This window comes from Eucalyptus grandis, chromosome 9, assembly GCF_016545825.1.
Source record: "Eucalyptus grandis isolate ANBG69807.140 chromosome 9, ASM1654582v1, whole genome shotgun sequence".
Lineage (NCBI taxonomy): Eukaryota > Viridiplantae > Streptophyta > Magnoliopsida > Myrtales > Myrtaceae > Eucalyptus > Eucalyptus grandis.
In genome coordinates this window covers 40,156,968-40,175,405 of record NC_052620.1, presented here as the reverse complement: position 1 = coordinate 40,175,405, position 18,438 = coordinate 40,156,968, and the positions used below count along the sequence as shown (strand labels likewise).

The 18,438-nt window shown below is 37.8% G+C and overlaps 1 protein-coding gene and 1 long non-coding RNA gene across 2 annotated transcripts; both read left to right on the top strand.

Annotated features, from left to right (window-relative positions):
* The first annotated feature begins 2,195 nt into the window (after nt 1–2,195).
* On the top strand, nt 2,196–5,082 carry LOC120288592. Its single transcript, XR_005546693.1, has 3 exons — nt 2,196–2,428; nt 2,643–2,811; nt 4,129–5,082. It is a non-coding gene; the product is annotated as an uncharacterized LOC120288592 (long non-coding RNA).
* An 8,328-nt stretch (nt 5,083–13,410) lies between these two features.
* On the top strand, nt 13,411–17,495 carry LOC120288138. The gene is made up of 4 exons (XM_039301567.1): nt 13,411–14,191; nt 14,410–15,126; nt 16,143–16,396; nt 16,978–17,495. The coding sequence occupies exons 1-4, from the start codon at nt 13,668–13,670 to the stop codon at nt 16,980–16,982; spliced, it is 1,500 nt and encodes a 499-aa protein (XP_039157501.1). The 5' UTR covers nt 13,411–13,667; the 3' UTR covers nt 16,983–17,495.
* The last annotated feature ends 943 nt before the right edge of the window (nt 17,496–18,438 follow it).

Below are 18,438 nucleotides of genomic sequence, written 5' to 3'. Positions count from 1 at the left end.
AGTGTATGATGTGTTTTTCTTTATCATTCCTAGCTTATTCTCTATGCAACTCTGGTCAACCAAAAAAGAAGATAAGTCTTGGAATGGTTATTCCACTAGACCATTAACGGTTAACCCATGCCTTGCCAGGTAATTTGGTTTACGCATAATTTCACCATTTTAATTTTCATAGATACATAATATGCAAATTCAATAAACAAAAACGGACATCTTTTCACATTTAAAGATTCATATACACAAAATCAAGAAAACTTAAGAGTAAAAATTACAGTGATATTATAGTGATTAAAATATATTGAACACTTGATGGTCTGCTTTTAATAAAATGATAGTCGTAAAACCATAATGGTGGAGGAATATAAGAATCTTATGAAGAAGAAGTATAAAAAATCATTCAATTATATTTTCAGTACAAAAAAGAAAATGCATTTTATGCTTTATTGCCAATCACCTTCTTGTAAAAACAAAATAACTCATCAACCTCTTTGTCTAATAAATTATCGATTAATCAAACAAAGCAAATGCGAATCTCCAACTGATAAACACAATATGAAAATAAAGTTTAAAAGAAGAAAACCACAACTTGGAACTCCTTTACTAGAAGCTCGTTGTAGATGTAAGTGCGATTGTCATCAGACTTTTGTTCACCAAATTTATTTTCCTAATACTCAATCAAATAATGAAAATGATGAAAATGAAAATATCTCACTAACCAACAGAAACAAAAATAAATAAATAAATAAAATTCAAAGACCTCAAAGTTGGGTAACTAAAAGAGAGAAAGAATACAACCAAATAAATATCTCATATGCTTTATTATCCATAGCTCCTGCGTGTATTTATGTATAAGATTAGTTTCTACAGAACAATCAATGAAATCTAGGGTTTTGCATAATTTTTAGAATATTTGAAATCTGGATCAAATGTGAAAAGAGTGGAGAGATCTAAATATGAAACAAAGGGAGTATGTACATACTAAAAAGAAAAATCAAAAAAAGAAATCCCTTAAATATTTGACACGTGTTTCTTTAGGGAAATCTTGTACTTTTTTTAGGGAAATCTTGTACTTAGTTGACCGCATTATTGTTAGATTGAGGAAAATAATACAAAACTTCGAAGGAAATACTTAGAAGGAAGTGGCACGGGAAATGTTAAAATTTCCAATAATAACTAATTTGCAACATTGAAGCTCATTTAAACCATTTGTTTTCTAACAAAATTCATGGAACCGAAAAGCACGTGTTCTAAACTGAAGTAAAAGGAGTGCAAAATGTAAGAAAGCGCCGCTTGTAAAAAGAATAATGAATCTCTTTATAAATCACAGTTTTATATGTTAACCTTCGTAGTAACCCCTAGAAAAGACGTAGTTACTATATATTTACTTAGATAAAGATTTGGCAAACCACGCTAGGTAGATATTCGATTCCTATTTGTGCTCTATTCTATTCTCATAAAATTAGTGTTCTAATCCTATCTCATTCAATTTCACAAGCTAAAAAGTTTTGATTTCTATGGTTGTGTAAAGGAATGCTTGGATCAACTCTAAATTGAATGCGTAATTTTCTTTTGGCACCTTGAGAAAATGAATTTTGAATCTCAAGCCCATGTAAAAGAATATGCTGTTCTTTTTCTTTTTCTTTTTCCCAAAATCTCATTGAAGGGATAATAATGCAAATGATTAGAACTTTAATTCAATATGTGATGCCGTCCCTAAATTTATCATTTGTTCAATGTGATATCTGAATTTTAGTTTAATATGTAATGTGATCCTCAAACTTTTAATTTATTCAATGTAATATCAGAATTTTAATACATGTTCGATTAAATCATTGAACTATATGAATATGTTCCTGCCGTCCTTCCATCAATTTAAATTTAGGGACAACATTAACTATTTTCATATAATTCAAAGACTAAATTGAATATGTACAAAAAGTAGGAAGACAACATTAAACAAATTAAAAATTCAGATATCACATTACACATTGAATTAAAATTCATAAATTATATTAAATAAATAAATTGTTCAAGGACGATATTGTATATTAAATTAAAATTCATAGATCAATTCTGTTATTTTTTTCAATGAAAAGAAAAAGGGTTTAAAAGGAAAAGAGGAAAAAGAGAAAAAGATGAAGGATAGATTCGGGTTCGACCCAGAAATCGAAGCTCCCAGTGAGAAAGGCCTCGTCGGAGATCGTAGTTACCGAGCCCTCCGGAGCGGCGACCGCCCAAGACCCTCCCGGCGAAGCGGCGGCGGCGGCCGTCGTGGACGTGTTCTCCGCCTCCGCGTACGGCGATTTGGAGTAACTGAGGAGGTTCGTGGAGCAAGGAGGCGCCTCCCTCGGTTCCCGATGCTAACGGGTACTACGCTCTCCAGTGGGCCGCCCTCAACAACTTCGCCGACGTCGTCCAGTACATCATCGAGGTACTGCGCCTTTCCGTCGCTCGCTTCTTCTTCCTTCCGCCCGCCGTGAATGATTTTGCGCGCCCAGTCGCGCGTTCCTCGCGACGTGGTCCTGAATTTGGGGCGTGTGTAAAGTTGCTGCTTGAAGCATTTGCTTCCTGCTTGTTTCTGTCTGAACGTACTAATTATTGTTGTTCTTCATGTATGTCGGTGTTGGATGATGAATTGATTGAAGAATGGGGGTAATGTGAATGCGACGGACAACTTGAAGCAAACTGCACTGCATTGGGCCGCTGTTAGGGGATCCATTGCGGTTGCGGATGAGCTTCTGGTTCGGAGCTGGTGGCAGTTCATGTTGCTGCCCAGTATGGGCAGGCGGCCTTCTTAAATCACATTGTCGCAAGGTATCATGCTGATTATGATGCACCAGATAATGATAGAAGGAGTCCTCTGGTATGTTAAAATTGTGCTGGATGTTAAGTCGCATGAATGTCATGAAACTGCTTTCTGGAAAATAAGTGGACAAAGTTGGACACACTTGTTTCTTGACCTAAGAACTCCATTTTTATCAATGAAGGGCTTATCCAATATGGGAAAAATTCCTTTGACAGAAAGAATCATTGTTGTGCTCATCATCTGAAATGCTACTTCTACCGAGTTTCATGACATGAAGGAGTAAATTATTTGCTTACTCTGCAATGCATGGTTGATGTAGTTGAGCATTGTCAAATGTGATGTCTTATGTACATTCATAGAAACATAATATAGTAGTTTCTCTCTACTCTCTCTACAATCTCTTTTGCTTGTGAATTTCCTAAACCTGGTTTTATGGCCTGTTACGATTTGAATGGTTAGGAGGTGCGAAGTTCTCTGTCAATAGTAATTTGTCTCTGGAATTCATCTTGATCGTTTTTCTTTTTTCTTTCTTATATGATTAACATCCTTATGTTGTAGAAATCATGGCAGAAGATTGAGAAAGCTGTATGAGGTGGGCATAGTTTGATAAGATGCTCTTGTATAAATGAAAAGAATGAATAGTTTGATTAGATGCTTTGACCTGGCCTAATTTAATTGCAAGTTGCTTTAGCAGAGAAGACATTCGCATGATTTTGAAGTCTCTGCATTGAATTCAAAGTCAAAACATGTTTGATAAGACATTGATGCAAATCTGGAGGAAGTGTGAATAACTCATCATTAGTTTTTCAACTGAACCTTGTTTACGGAGGTCACAAGCTGAACTATTGCTGAACAAACGGTACTGCTTGCTTGTCTGAATGAATGATCTATGATGGCTATAGATGGTTCAAGTTCAAGTTCCTTGTTGTAATGAGGGATGATTGGGAAGGATTTAATTTAAAATGTTGAGAAAGACAATTCCCATTTCATTTCATATTACTTTAGCCTGCAGCTCTTTCTGATAGGAATTTTTATGCCCTGCTCCATGTTTTGTTATATCTCCGTTCGAGATTGAATTTGGGAATTCAACATCTTCTGATTTAACTATCCTGTAATCAACTGGAAATTTTCTTGTAATGACAACAAAACAACATCATCATCATCATTATTGCAGCCGCTGCCGCCGCCGTCATAATCATTATCATCATCTTGAAGTTAACTAGAAACTTTTTTTTTTTTAATGATAACAGCATATTCATCCTTCTTTTTGTCCCACATTGTACTTTATGAATTGTCAACGATGCTTGTTCTCTTGCTTTGATCAGGGCTGCATATAAAGGATATGCTGACACAATCAGGTTACTTCTTTTTAGAGATGCATCCCAGGGGAGACAAGATGAAGGTGTAGTGAGTACACGCATGGCAATCACTTCCAGATGTCGGGAGAACATCTATATGTTACCTATTTACTCTTAGAAATGGTTTCTTCTGGGGACTTTTAGTTGTTCTAGCAGCATCTGGTTCAGAAAATTCTGCATTTGGGATTGTCTTTTCTCTTGATGCATCTGGTTAGAAACATGAAGTTTGCAGATGAGCCTGAACAGACCATACTGTCGGTAGTTGTGGTAGATGGCTTGTGATGCATGATGAATTGCCTAGGCAATGGTATCTTAGGCTAATTGAGTTATTTATTAATAATAATTAGATGAAAATATATTAGCACAAACTTTGGGAGTCCACATGCATACTACTAATTGGATAGATAAGTTTCTCTCCATTGTGAATGGTCAAGGCAAAACAATAGGCTGAGGTGCAGCATCTTGGAGGAATTTAATAAAGGTTTAGCTGCTGGTCTTCACAAAATGTGACTGTGTGGAGCAACTTGACCTTGTTTAACAGCTGGTCTTTACAAATTGTGGGGTGGGGCAATAGATGTTTCTTTGGTTTTCTTTTCCAGTTTATGGTTGCATGCAATGTACATGACCTTTTTAGATTTCTTAGTTGCTATCTTACTTTTGTTTTATTGGTCCTCATGATGAGATGGTTTATCAGTTGCTCAAATCCATGTATAAAACTCATGAGCACTTCTATTGGATAACCTCTTAGAAGATGTGATTGTTGGCGTGCTGCATTAGGTTTCGCATTTTATTCAATCGCGAGATGTTTCTAGGATTATGTAGAATATGACATGTAATTTTGTCGAGAATCATTGGATTATGTATATGTAAACATATGTATTATAGTTGTTTCTTTTTTAATGAATTGATGTTTCACCAACTGATGCATACGAGGTGGCGGCGGTCCCTTCTGCAGTTGAGGATCTCGACCAGCTCGTTCATGCACCACTTGGAGTGGGCAAAGTTTGCGGAGAACACATCGATGGCGATCCTTGCACGGTGGATTGCTCCGAAGATCTTGTCCTCAATATTCATCCCAGCGTATCTTTGGTCCTTGTCGTAGAAGTACAGAATCTTCTTCCGTGTCAGCCGTTCCAAGAGGTGCGATATGAAGGTATTCCTCCCGTCGAAGCCACTGAAACTCACGAATACGGCGTGTTCCCATTGATGAGAAGTAGAAGACATGGTTCCTGTCCAATTCCATGAAGATGTTTATCACTCCCCGCCGTAAAATCCAACAAATTTGCCACCCGTTGCAGGAGATGAGAAGTGCCATTCATTCTCATCACCAATAGGTTCGGCATAAAATAGGAATAATTTTAAAAATTAATTCCACTTTTCATTTCAATATCAATTTGCACTTCCCAACAGAAACCTCAAATTCAAAAAGACTAATGTACCCTCAAACTCATCCAACCTTAAACAATTTGCAGTTCCCAACAGAAGCCTCAAATTCCAAAGGACGTAGTAAATATTCCCCAGGTTTGTGGCATGCGTCGTTAGAACTTGGGGAACAAAAATGAAAACTAAAAAGTGAGAGAAATGCAAACAAGATAGATACTAGGGTTTGAATTATTTCAATCCAAAAAGTGTATAATAGCGTAAACTATTTTTCTTCCGCTAGAGCTCATTTGAGCTTTCATACCTTCTATGGTCCAAATTTTGGAGTGTCATACTTAAATACATGATAACATAGTATGAAATTGGGAAAAGTATCGACGAACCAATCTATTTAATATTTACTGTTTTTACGGAACCAATGGTGAGGCTATTCAAATTGTCCTACAAAAGTGCAAAAGTTTGAGGGAACCAAAAAATGCAGATGGATTTGAGCTCACGTTCGTCGTCTTCTTGGGATGAGATGTGAGCTTGGAAGAGAAGCACAAAGGGCGTAGATGTTGTAAATTTGAAGGTGAGAAACGTCGTTACTCGCATCCTGCACGGCCGAAAAGGTACTGGCTTACTTGACTTGTGGCATCCGGAGAGAAGTTGCAATACTTTTTGAATCGCATATCCTGTTTCGTTCGATTCCAATGTATGCATAGCGAAGTACTTGAACATCTCGCATTGGTCCATCTCATCGTTGATTACTGCATTTCCAATCTGCACGCATGTTCGATTAATCCATATACATTCTCTAGGCCCAAGGGCCCCATTTGGCCATAGAATGATCAATCATAATGGAGTAACAGAGATAAATTTTTAGAAGCACCAGATTCAATGAACCCAAATTCTAAATTTTGATACACTGGAAAGACAAAAGGAAAGACAAAAAGCATCACATGAGGTGCGGTTTATGGCGCTATTAGTTTACAGTCCAAAACCTACTACAGTAATGACGATGCAGCATCCACTTTATTTTTTTATTAAAAGATGCGGCATTGGTATCAAATATTCCTCGAGTTGACTACAATAATAAGCACATGCTTAGTTTTTAGTTAAAATCCATTATAGCGAATAGAACAATTGAAGAACTAGCAACTCCAATGATGAAAACAACCAACAAAGACACTTGTTCTCCTCATTATGACCGCTAAAGAGACTTTTCTACGTGTCGATGATGTTAAATGTGGAAAATAGATTAATGGCCAAGTATCATGCCAAGTGTGCGAGCTTGGTATCCGACCATTTGCTTTCTCCAAGAGGTGCATTCGCAACATGACTGCACGCTCAATTAATGTAGAGAGGAAAGAGAGCTACAACACGGCATTGAAATGTCAATACGATCTTTATAATATAGACATATCTATATATATCGAGAAGAAAATTTGCAAATGTGTCAAAAAAGTCAAACATTTTATTGATGCCAATCCATTTATAAACAATTTTTTTTTACTTAGCGTCAACTTAGTCTTTAACATTTTGACTCAATATTAATTCGTCTTTTCCAGCTAATTTTGGTCGATTTTTGCTAACGAACGTCGATTAACCGATGTAACAATACCAAACTGACATGAACAACTTTTAATTATATTTTAATATTTTATCAATTTTTTTTATTTTTTATTTTTATATTCTTCTTTCTTTGCTTTTTCTTTTCTCCTTCTCCTCCTCCTTTCTCCAGGCGGTCGCCAAACCTCGATGACTAGCTAGAGGTGATGGCCAACGAGGGTCAAGCCTCAACTAGTCTTCAGTGAGGTTGGCTCAAGGAGGTCCAAGCTGCAACGATAGCCTCATCAACCATAGGCAAGGCTCAACCTCACTAGATCCAGCGAGGTTGAGCCTCACCCAAGCCATGAGGGTGGCCTTGTGGCCGGACGATGAGGCTTATCCTTGCCAAATCCAGCGAGGTCAAGCCTCACTAACCATGGATCAGACCTTGCCAAATCTGGCGAGTTCAATCTAGCAACGTCAAGCCTTGCCCAACCTCTAGCAAGGCTAGTTGGAGGCTGACTAGGCCATGAGGGTAGCCTCGCTCTAGGTTGGTGAGGCTTGCCCTCAGCTAGCCTCTCAAGCCCTCATAGGTACAACCTTGCCGACTGTCACCTCCGACTAGTCGTCGAGGTCTAACGACCGGCTGGAGGAAGGAGGAAGAGAAGATAAATATATATATAAAATATTAAAATATTATTAAAAGTTATCCAAATCAATATCGGTCGTGTCACATCAACTGATTGGTGTCCATGTTAGCGACATTTGGCCAAAATTAGTTAGAAGGTTTATAACTTTTTTGATATTTTTCACAGAAAAATTATGATGATGACAACCATCAAGTCAATAAATCATACTTTATTTTTGGCTTGCATGCATGAGCAAAAGCCATAAACTAAAAACAAGAAAAGGCAAAAAAAGGAAGAGCATACTTGCAATACGTTGCTATTACGTGAATTCTTTGCATGCATATTTGTGCCGTCCGACGTTTTCCTTTCCTTATAAAAAGTCTCGTATGTTTGAATACACACAATAAATGCAATGCCAATATACTTGCACTACGAATTTAATCCCTTTATTTATTATGATCCTTTAGTAAGTATTAAGTCAAATTCAGAATAACAGGAGGGCAACTCCATATAGGTTGGAGTTTGCGAGATAAAATAAGAATCGTGGTATTAATCAAGCTAACGGGAAGATGTACCGTATGATTCTCATAAGATTTTTAATGGAAGGCACGGAAACTTTTATGATCGGTGGCCCCTTCTCATCTTTCTTTTTTTTTTTTTCTCAAGAGGAAAAGAAGTAGGAACTAAAAAAAAAATAAAAGTGTCCCTTTCTAGTTCTCTCTCCTTTATATATATATATTAATCGCCCCCAATTTCTTCATCTGATTGATACGGAAGGGGACCACAGGGAGGGTTTGATTAGATGGACCTGCTTCGGGCTGACTGCCCTCTCTTTGATTAGACCGGTCACCTCAAAGTATATATATTAATTGCCCCAAATTTCTTCATCCGATTGATACGGATAGGGGACCACAGGGAGAGTTTGATTATATGGACCTGCTTTGGGCTGATTGCCCTCTCTTTGATTAGACCGATCACCTCAAAGTATATATATATATATATTAATCACCCCCAATTTCTTCATCCAATTGATATGGATAGGGGACCACAGGGAGGGTTTGATTAGATGGACCTGCTTCGGGATGACCGCCCTCTCTTTGATTAGACCGGTCACCTCAAAGTGTATATATATATATAATCGCCCCCGATTTCTTCATACGATTGATACGGTGATACGGATAGGGGACCACAAGGAGGGTTTGATTAGATGGATCTGCTTCAGACTAACTACCCTCTCTTTGATTAGACCAGTCACCTCAATATATATATATTAATTGCCTCCGATTTCTTCATCCAATTGATACGGATAGGGCACCACAAGGAGGGTTTGATTAGATCAGTCCCCTCACTTTGAAGTTAGGGCAGCAAAAACTAGATAGGAAAGAAAGGCTTTCACGGCCTAACCAAGAGAGACATTCTAGCTCCTTGCGCAGTCTCATCTATGACCCTACTCCTGACTTTTTGTGGATTATATATATATCTCAACGTCCTTTTCTCTTGTATTGCACGCATGGTTATTCCACCCCGGCGTGAATGTATAGGTGTTAGGTATTTCCAATGGTCAAACACGCATAGTTCAATATTCAATATAGATAAAGATTATGACATTTATGAAAACAACTTATCATAATCCCTTTGAGGTCAATAAGGGTCTTGTTTGCCTTCTTATTGTTGGATAGGATGTTGTGAGCGAGCTGAGGCACGCAATGACCCGCTAGCTCTCGCTTGAAATTTGAAAATCCTGCTTCTTGTATTCGGGAAACCTCTTGAGCCAATTTGGCAAGAATACGTTATGTCCCCTGCAGCCGATGTTTGAGTTTAGATGTAAATGTGTACCATCTCCGACATTCTCAGAATTCCAAGGGTTTGATGTATCCTGAAAGAATAAAATTTGTAAAAACATCTATATAGGGAATCACATCTTCATCAACCAGTGTCACCATTATCTTTGCTATATTTAATGTTATAACTTTAGTAAGATCTCATAATTTACATGGTATATAGAACAAGATGAAGTTCGTGATTTGTGAACTAATCATGGAGTTTACATGGTACATGGAACAAGATTATGTCCATAAAATTTAAGCTATAACCATAATTTACCAACATTTACTAGCATGGCTTATAGTGTTAAAGTAACCAATATGTTGTGAAATTATCAACCTTTTGAGTTCATGTTCCAACATTCGTAAGATTGTCTCAAAAGTACTAATTGTTTCAATAAATTTACCATATTTATTTTTGGAAATATTAATGGGTTAAAATCACCAATTTTTATATGAAATGTCATTTAGCACGTGCAAAATTGTAGGTGAGCGGTTCTAGAGTAGGTTCAAGTTTTATCCGGAACTTATCTTATAAGGATTGATTTTCAATTTTTAGAAATTAAAACCTACCATGTACTCTAGAACTATCAAGGTTGGGTAGACTAGCGAATTTCTTTTTTTTTAATTCTTTTTGTTGCTTCGTTTTTAGTCGAGGAAAATAAAAATTAAAGTAACAACAAAAATGTCCCATTAGATAGATAGAGTTCCATTAACAAGGTGACCTATCCGAAAGAAAAACATTTGTAAGTAAATTAATCTATCAAACCATACAAGAAGTTGTATTATGTTGTCATGAAAAGTAAATGAATGGGGTTAATTCAAGAGTAAATTAGAAACATTTGTTAAAGATTAATGATTAGTTAATTTAAGGTTTCTAAAGTGCATAAGATATTGGTTTCTCCTGTAACGAGTGTAGTTGCAGGGGGATTTTAATGGGTATATATCTTCCACCTACACCAGAGAAAGTTTAAAACTAACCCTAGCAATGGAAGAACATGTTGAATAACATTTGTAATGAAATGATGTTCCGAATTCCGAAAATTCAATATTACTAATACGAAGATTGGTAAAGATTCATAGAGACTATTAATTCTAGGGTTATCTCGATTCAATTTGGTTCTTCACTTCCCCATCTGATTCTTTGGTTCTACTATTCCCGATCCATCTTCTACTTAGGAACCAAATTGCACAGTATAAGTTCCAAAAATTATGTATCCAAGAATTACACCAAGAAGTCAAGGAATCGGGAACCGAACCAATTTCTAGGGTTTGTTTGGTCCTATTTCTGGTTCTACTCGAGGCCTGTACTCGCCCCTAGGAAAAGTTATTATCATCTTCCTTTTCCGTAACGAATATAATTTATTAACATTAAAGTTTCAACTTTCTAAAATATATTGAGACTTGCTCTAAAGTAAACAACAATATTTCAGAGTTACTATCTTCCGATAATTATAGAGTTCCAAACTTTAAGTTTGAACTTATATTTGAAAATCATGGGTCAATGTAGAGGAAATTCAATTCTTTCAAAGAGAAAGTTACTAATCGATGTGGGAAATTTACTCCATTGCAACTTACTAAACTCTATATAATTTAGGATAAATTTCAAATAAAAATCTGAAGTAAGACTTTAAAAAAAAAAGGTTCAAAGTGGATTTTGTCTCGAATAAAGGCTTGTCTCAAATAAGGGCCTAAGCTTCCATATGCATCTCACATTTTACTTTTCAAGCTATGATGGGGGACATTTTCATCCAAGCACTTTTTTTTTCCCCTTCTTTTCTATCGCATCTTCTTCTTGATTGTTTTGAAACTAAGAAAAAAAATACACCTTGTGTGAGCTGGGAAAAAATAACTTAGAGCAAAAAAGGTGGTGGCCTGAACCTCATGAAATGTAAGTCTCGGAACCTAAAGATAAAAGTCCAAAACCTTAATACCCAAATCTGGCATCCCCTGTTGGTCTCCCCAGAAAACAGAACAATTGACAAAGAATCATATATACCTTGCGGCAATCCAACGCCCAAAACCGCCAAACATAAGTCATATAACGCCGTTAAACAAAAGGGCAAATCTGTTTTGTTTTGTTGTTGGGGTTTGGGATTCCTGAAGCTGGGGAATTGACCAAAGAAGAAGAAGAGCGGAAGCAGAGAGGGAGGCCAAAGACAAGGAAGAGACGGTGAAAAGAGCCATCACTTTGCTTGGGTCACGGCCTTTCCCAGACAAATTCACTGATGCCCATGGCCTCGTCCATAATCAGTAGTAGATGGGAATGCTGCGGTCTTATTCTTGAGATGAAGAAGATGAACCAAAAATGAAAAAGAAAGAAAGATGCTCTTGGACAAAAATGCCCCCAAGCATGACTTGAAAAGTGATATGTGAGAAACACATGTGAGTCGGGGCTCAATTTAATATTAAACTAATCATTTTATATTCTTATTTGAGACAATGTCTACTTTAAACCCTAAAAAAAAAGTTTCACTTTAGGTCCATATTTGAAATTTTGAAATTTTTCTATAATTTACTCACTAGGTTTAAAATTTAAAACTAGCTAATGAAATAGCTTTTTTGAGTCTTTTTTATTTTTGGAAAATGCTTTTAAGTGAAAAAGTGACTAAACATGCAGATGAACTTTTAATATGTATCTTTCTAGAAAGGGGGGAAGAGATCATGAAGAGAAGTTTTCGATGAAATGAAAAACTAGTATTTAGGTGCCGCCATGCGAGACTGCGTGCTCGTAGCAAATGTGGATCGATTTTTCTTAGAATCTTCTTTTCGCCAATCAACACGCGTCGTTTTGGAGCTTCAAATCCACATGCGCGATTTTCAAACATGTCCCCGTCACGTAGCCATTGGTCCATGGTCTGGTTTTGACTAGAGGTGAGCAGCGATCTAGGGACCACCCCAACCTTGTCGGTCCTAGTCCGGTTCCCAAAGGGACTGATTGGTCTTTTGTCCTGAAATTCGGGACCAACACCGTGCGGGTTGGTCCTCTGGCCCTAGAGTTTTGGGTCGACCAACCTCGACTAACCCCGTATATTATATTATTTTATTTTATTTTATATTATTTATAATTCTTTTATATATTCAAACCTAAGTAAAATGTATGTTATATTATATTATATTGAGATGTTCTATCAATAGCACTAATAGTAATTTCAATTTAAAATTTTTGTTGAGTATTAATTAAGTGTCGTTTGTTTTGTTTTCAAGTGTTAGAAGTTTAAGTGAATTAACAAGATATGAAGTTATATATTTATGGTTTATATTAGGTATTTTAAAATTTTTATGGTTTAATTGTATTTTACTAATGAATTTCAGCTGCACTTTGCTTTTCAATTTGTGTCAAATGATAGAAGTTTTTGAAGAGTAGAGTAGTACTGCAGTTACTACAGTGATTTGCTAGTCAAGTGGTGTAAAGCTCATTGTTTGGTTAAGTTGACTCTACATGATCAAATGCAGGAAAACGCTTTTGTATATGGTGTTATGAATATTAAAGATAGATGATTATAAGAACTTTCCATCTTGTCCCATATCTCGATGAGCGGTTAGTAGGTACGAAATTTCTATTATTGTGTCATCTTAAATTTGTTAAATATGTATTGGTATTTAGAGTTTAGTTGAACAATGCCGCATTGTCGATAGATGTGTAATTTGAATTTGTAGGTTTGTTTTTTTAGGGAGTATAAAAATAAGACGAAAAAATTATCAATCAGTCCCCGAATTGGGACCTTGAATCGGACCGAACCCATTGGGTCGGTCCACCTCGGTCTCGCTCAATAGTAGGTGAGTCCTTGGCCCTAAAATCAAGACCGACACTATACGGGTTGGTCCTGCAGGGTTAGAGGTGGTCCGGACTAATCCGGAGCATGCTCACCCCTAGTTTTGACGATTCAAGCTGGCGAGCGAGAAAGTCCCTCTTTGAACCCATGAAGTCGTCTCCCTCGTCAGCTGGTCTCGACGCTCCAATGAAGAAGCAGAGCGCGTACCGGTGGCGAAGCATTGAACTTTCGTCCCTTCTTCTCATTCGCCACTTGCGCCTTCTCTCTCTCTCTCTCTCTCTCTCTCTCTCTCTCATTCTTACGCCTTCGCCTGCGGGGAAAAGTTTCGAGCTTTTCCGCGGTCTCTTGCTCGATCCCGGATTGTCCTCATGGAAATCGAAGAAATCGGGGGACTCGTTCCATCTTCTTCCGCTTCGGTTCTTAGGTGGAAGTACGACGTGTTCGTGAGCTTCAGGGGCGGGGACATAGGGAAGAATTTCGCGGCCCACCTCTTCCGCGCGCTGAAGCAGGTGACGATCCACTACTTCGAGGTCAATGAAAAAGAGGAGACGGGGATTCTCATTGAGGGCAAGCTGCTCGACGCGATTCGCCATTCGAGGGTTTCTCTCGTCGTGTTCACTGCCAACTACGCCGACTCGCGGTGGTGCTTGAACGAGCTGGTGGAGATCCTGGAGTGCAACAGGAGGTTCAGAGATCATCGGGGTCATGTGGTTCTGCCCATTTTCTACGATGTCGAGCCATGCGACATTCGGAAACAGAGCGGGCAATTCGGGGATGGTTTTGAAAGGCGTTTGGCCACCCACAAGGACGATTTGCTGATGCAGAAGTGGAGGGATTCGCTTAAAGAAGCTGGGAATTTGTCAGGATGGCATTTGAATAGTGATGCTAATGGGTAATGCACTATCTTCCCCAAGAAAATTATGTTTTCGTTAGTTGTATTCCCAGTTGCACTTGATGGATAAATTCACTCACCGCAAAAGATCATATTAATGCTTGATTTGAACTCTACTGTTGATTGAATTTAGTTAATGTGTTTCTTGCTTATATGCTGATGGTCTCTTCAGGCTGTAGTTAGTCATATTTGAATTTGTTCTTCCCATACAACTGCAGAAATCAAGCGTCTTTCATCGAGCAAATTGTAGGACATCTCTTAAAGATTATTCCCAGAACAAGCTCCCCCGATGCAGGTGATCTGCCAGTGTTTCTTAAGAGATTTGGTTCCTTTCTTTCTAGTAGGAAAAATCAGTGGCATGAGATATTGGAGAAGTTGGTAAGGGATCCCCATCTTGATTCAATTGGATTACCTTTAGATCCATTCTTCGCTCTTCGTCAGTCTGTAGGGCCCTTCGGAGGCCATGGTGCAGATTCTTATCGATGGGAACACGCCGTATTCGTGAGTTTCAGTGGCTCCGACGGGAGGAATACCTTCATATCGCACCTCTTCGAACGGCTGAAACGGAAGAAGATTCGCTACTTCTACGACAAGGACCAAAGATACGCTGGGATGAATATTGAGGACAAGATCTTCGGAGCAATCCACCGTGCAAGGATCGCCATCGCTGTGTTCTCCGCAAACTTTGCCCACTCCAAGTGGTGCATGAACGAGCTGGTCGAGATCCTCAACTGCAGAAGGGACCACCACCTCGTATTTATTCCCATCTTTTACATTCGCTTGGCTGAGGTTAAGACGTTGAGGGAAAGCAAATTCGAGCAAGCCCTCGAGAAATTCGATGGGAAAGAGAGAGATAATAAGCAGAGAGACTGGAAGGCCGCCATAGCAGAGGCTACAGAAATTCATGGTTTCGAATTGGAGAATGACGCCCATGGGTAAGTACCAGTGATTCTTACTTCGTGTCGAAGCTTGGTATTGCGATCTATGATTTTCCTTTCTTCGATGTTGTTTCCTTGTTTTGGCTGCTTCGCTGATGGACTTTGTTTATAATCGACAAAATTGGTTTTCCTGAGGGAATGGAACAAGTGGAAGACTGTTTCGACTTTCCTGAACATTCTTCTTGCCATTTTTTGAAAAATTATGGAAAATTGATGTGATTTTCCTTGTTAATTTCAAAATTTTAGATATAAAATAGGAATAATTTCAAAAATTAATTCACTTTTCATTTCAATATCAATTTATATTGAGTTTTGAAAATCTACAATTTGCACTTCCCAACGGAAACCTCAAATTCAAAAAGACTAATGTACCCTCAAAATCATCCAACCTTAAACAATTTGCAGTTCCCAACAGAAGCCTCAAATTCAAAAGGACGTATTAAATATTCCCCAGGCTTGTGGCGTGCGTCGTTAAAACTTGGGGAACAAAAATGAAAACTAAAAAGCGAGAGAAATGCAAACAAGATGGATACTAGGGTTTGAATTATTTCAATCCAAAAAGTGTATAATAGCGTAAACTATTTTTCTTCCGCTAGAGCTCTTTTGAGCTTTCATACCTTCTATGGTCCAAATTTTGGAGTGTCATACTTAAATACATGATAACATAGTATGAAATTGGAAAAGTATCGATGAACCAATGTATTTAATATTTACTGTTTTTACGGCCTCAATGAGAAATGTGTTGTTCATTTGTATGCATGGTACGACGCACCCCCCTCTGCCACAGGATGAGTTTACCTTTGAAAGTAGAGCTTAGGTAATCATCATTTTTTTGTTACACATGCCAATGCCTCCGGTAATTTAGTCAAGCTGGATCTTTTCTATTCATATTTCATATACCCACGAAGAATTTGTGTACATGTTGGTCGTATGTTATCTCTTGGGGTTCATGTTTATGTTCATTTTGTCATACATATTGCTCATAAAATTTTTGTACTAACACTTAACATCAGCAATGAAGCGGCACTCATTGATCTAATAGTCGAACGCATTGAGGTTCGGCCTCTCGACTCTCTGGAAAACGCAATTCCTCGTCCACATCATGTTAAGGTTTGTAGGCCTTCTGGAGGCGAAGGCGAGAAATCCTGGGATTTTGCTGGTATAAAAAGGATTGATGTTCACCACGCAGACTACACCGAGTCCATCACTTTTGAAGACGACGAAGCCACCAGCTCTGAACCGCATATGGCGGGAGAGTACTTTCAAGGTTGTATCAAAAGACTCTTTCCTTTTCTCTTTATTCCGTTTCTACTTGAATGCTATAAGTTTATTCACCTAGATTATATAACGTTAGGCATTATGAACCTTGAGATTCTTCACAATGCTTCGCAAATGCACATGAAAAGTTAATACCAGATATACCTGAGGATCGGCATGACCGTTAGAAACCAAATGGAAAAATTAATGACTTCACTTTATTAAAATTAGGCAAAGACCAACCTAGCCATAAACATAAAGTAAATTAACTTTTGATTTACAAAATGAAATGTACTGCCAATTTATTAGAAATGTGATTTACATGAGTCTTAGCATATATAAATTATTTCATAGATTCGAATTGTATTCAAAAGAATCTATTAATTTATACATATAGTAAATTAACTTTTGATTTACAAAATGAAATGTACTGCCAATTTATTAGAAATGTGATTTAAGTCTTAGCATATATAAATTATTTCATAGATTCGAATTGTATTTCAAAAGAATATATTAATTTATTTTGCTCATCGATTGATGCAACATATATTCACTCACATCGAATATGGCTTTCTGGTGGCTTGTTTGCAGGTTAAAATGAGAAATGGAGAATACATAACTTCTTTTGCTGGATATCTCAAAAATGCAAATGATAGTGGCGCTCTAATCAACTTGCTCACATTTTGAACCAATAGAAGAATATCGGGACCCATTGGTAGAGAGGAAGGGGCATATTCTCCTTCACATCGAAAGCTGGGAAACTCATCAGCTTTTTTAGGACAAGTGATGATTTTCTTGAATTTACTGGAGCACAAGTTGAGCTATCCTCTAACAAGCTCTACCCTTTAAGTGTGTGGGGTTATTTGGAACTTTGAATTCATCATGTTGGGACAATGGCAATAAAACATGCCAATGTAAGAAAAATCGCTGTTGAATTTGAACCAAGTAAAGCGCAACGCATCCGATCGATCTTGTTTCCGTATGAAGAGGAGAGTAAAGAATTGTGACAACCAAAGACACACGGTAGCATTGATGGAAAAAACTTCCATGGAGTATAGAAGGTCGAGAACCATACAGTATGTCCCCATAAATACATATGCTTTGTAAAATCCTTACAAAACGTGCATAGCCTATGTTAGCTAGAGACTCTTGTGAGACTTAAATCATGAGCATGATGGTTATGCCTATTATTTCATATCAAAATGCATGACCCAAATGAGTATTTGACTTCATTATCCAGGTATTTTTCTAATGAAGGCATTAAGTCTCTAACATTTCGAACTAACAAAAAAACAAACGGACCTATTGGTGATGAAAATGGGGCAACGCTCTTCTCATCTCCTGCAATGGGTGGCAAAATTGTTGGATTTTATGGGAGGAGTGGTCAATGTCTTGAAGCAATTGGAGCATGTGTTGAACTGATCTCGCATCTCTACCCAGTTAAATCCATCAGCCCATCTAGAGGCCTAGGTGGATGTGCTTGGAACAACAGTACATTCAGCAGTGTGAGGGAAATTGAGATAATGCATGACAAGATTATCTACTACGTTATGTTTGTGTACGACAAGAGTGGTGAACAAGTTTGCTCAGTTAGGCACAGCAGCTACACTGGAGAAGACAAGGGCGACATCACCAAGGTTAGTCTTTTTTTTCTCTCTTTGATTGGTCATTGTTTCTTCTTCTTTTTTTTTATCGAAAATACGATTGCTATTGATTTACTTAGCCAAGTTTAGAGGAAATACATCAAAAGCATCGGTGCATAATAAGTCAAATAGAGCAGTCGGGGGATTATACAACCAATTAGAGGGAAGCTAATTAAATGGACGGGCTTTTGCAAGCCAATCAGCTGGCTTGTTAGCATCCCTGCAATGGGCCAGAGAAAGGCCCTGAAACTCCTTCAGTTTTGCTTGAACTCGGTCCACGACCGCCTTCACATTCTAGCCGATATCTATCGAAAGACTTTATCCCTTGCACGAGCTGGAGGCAGTCAGAATGTACTTGCAAAGTGAGATGCATTCAGTTGGAGAAGAACTCTAGGGTTTCAAGAAGGAC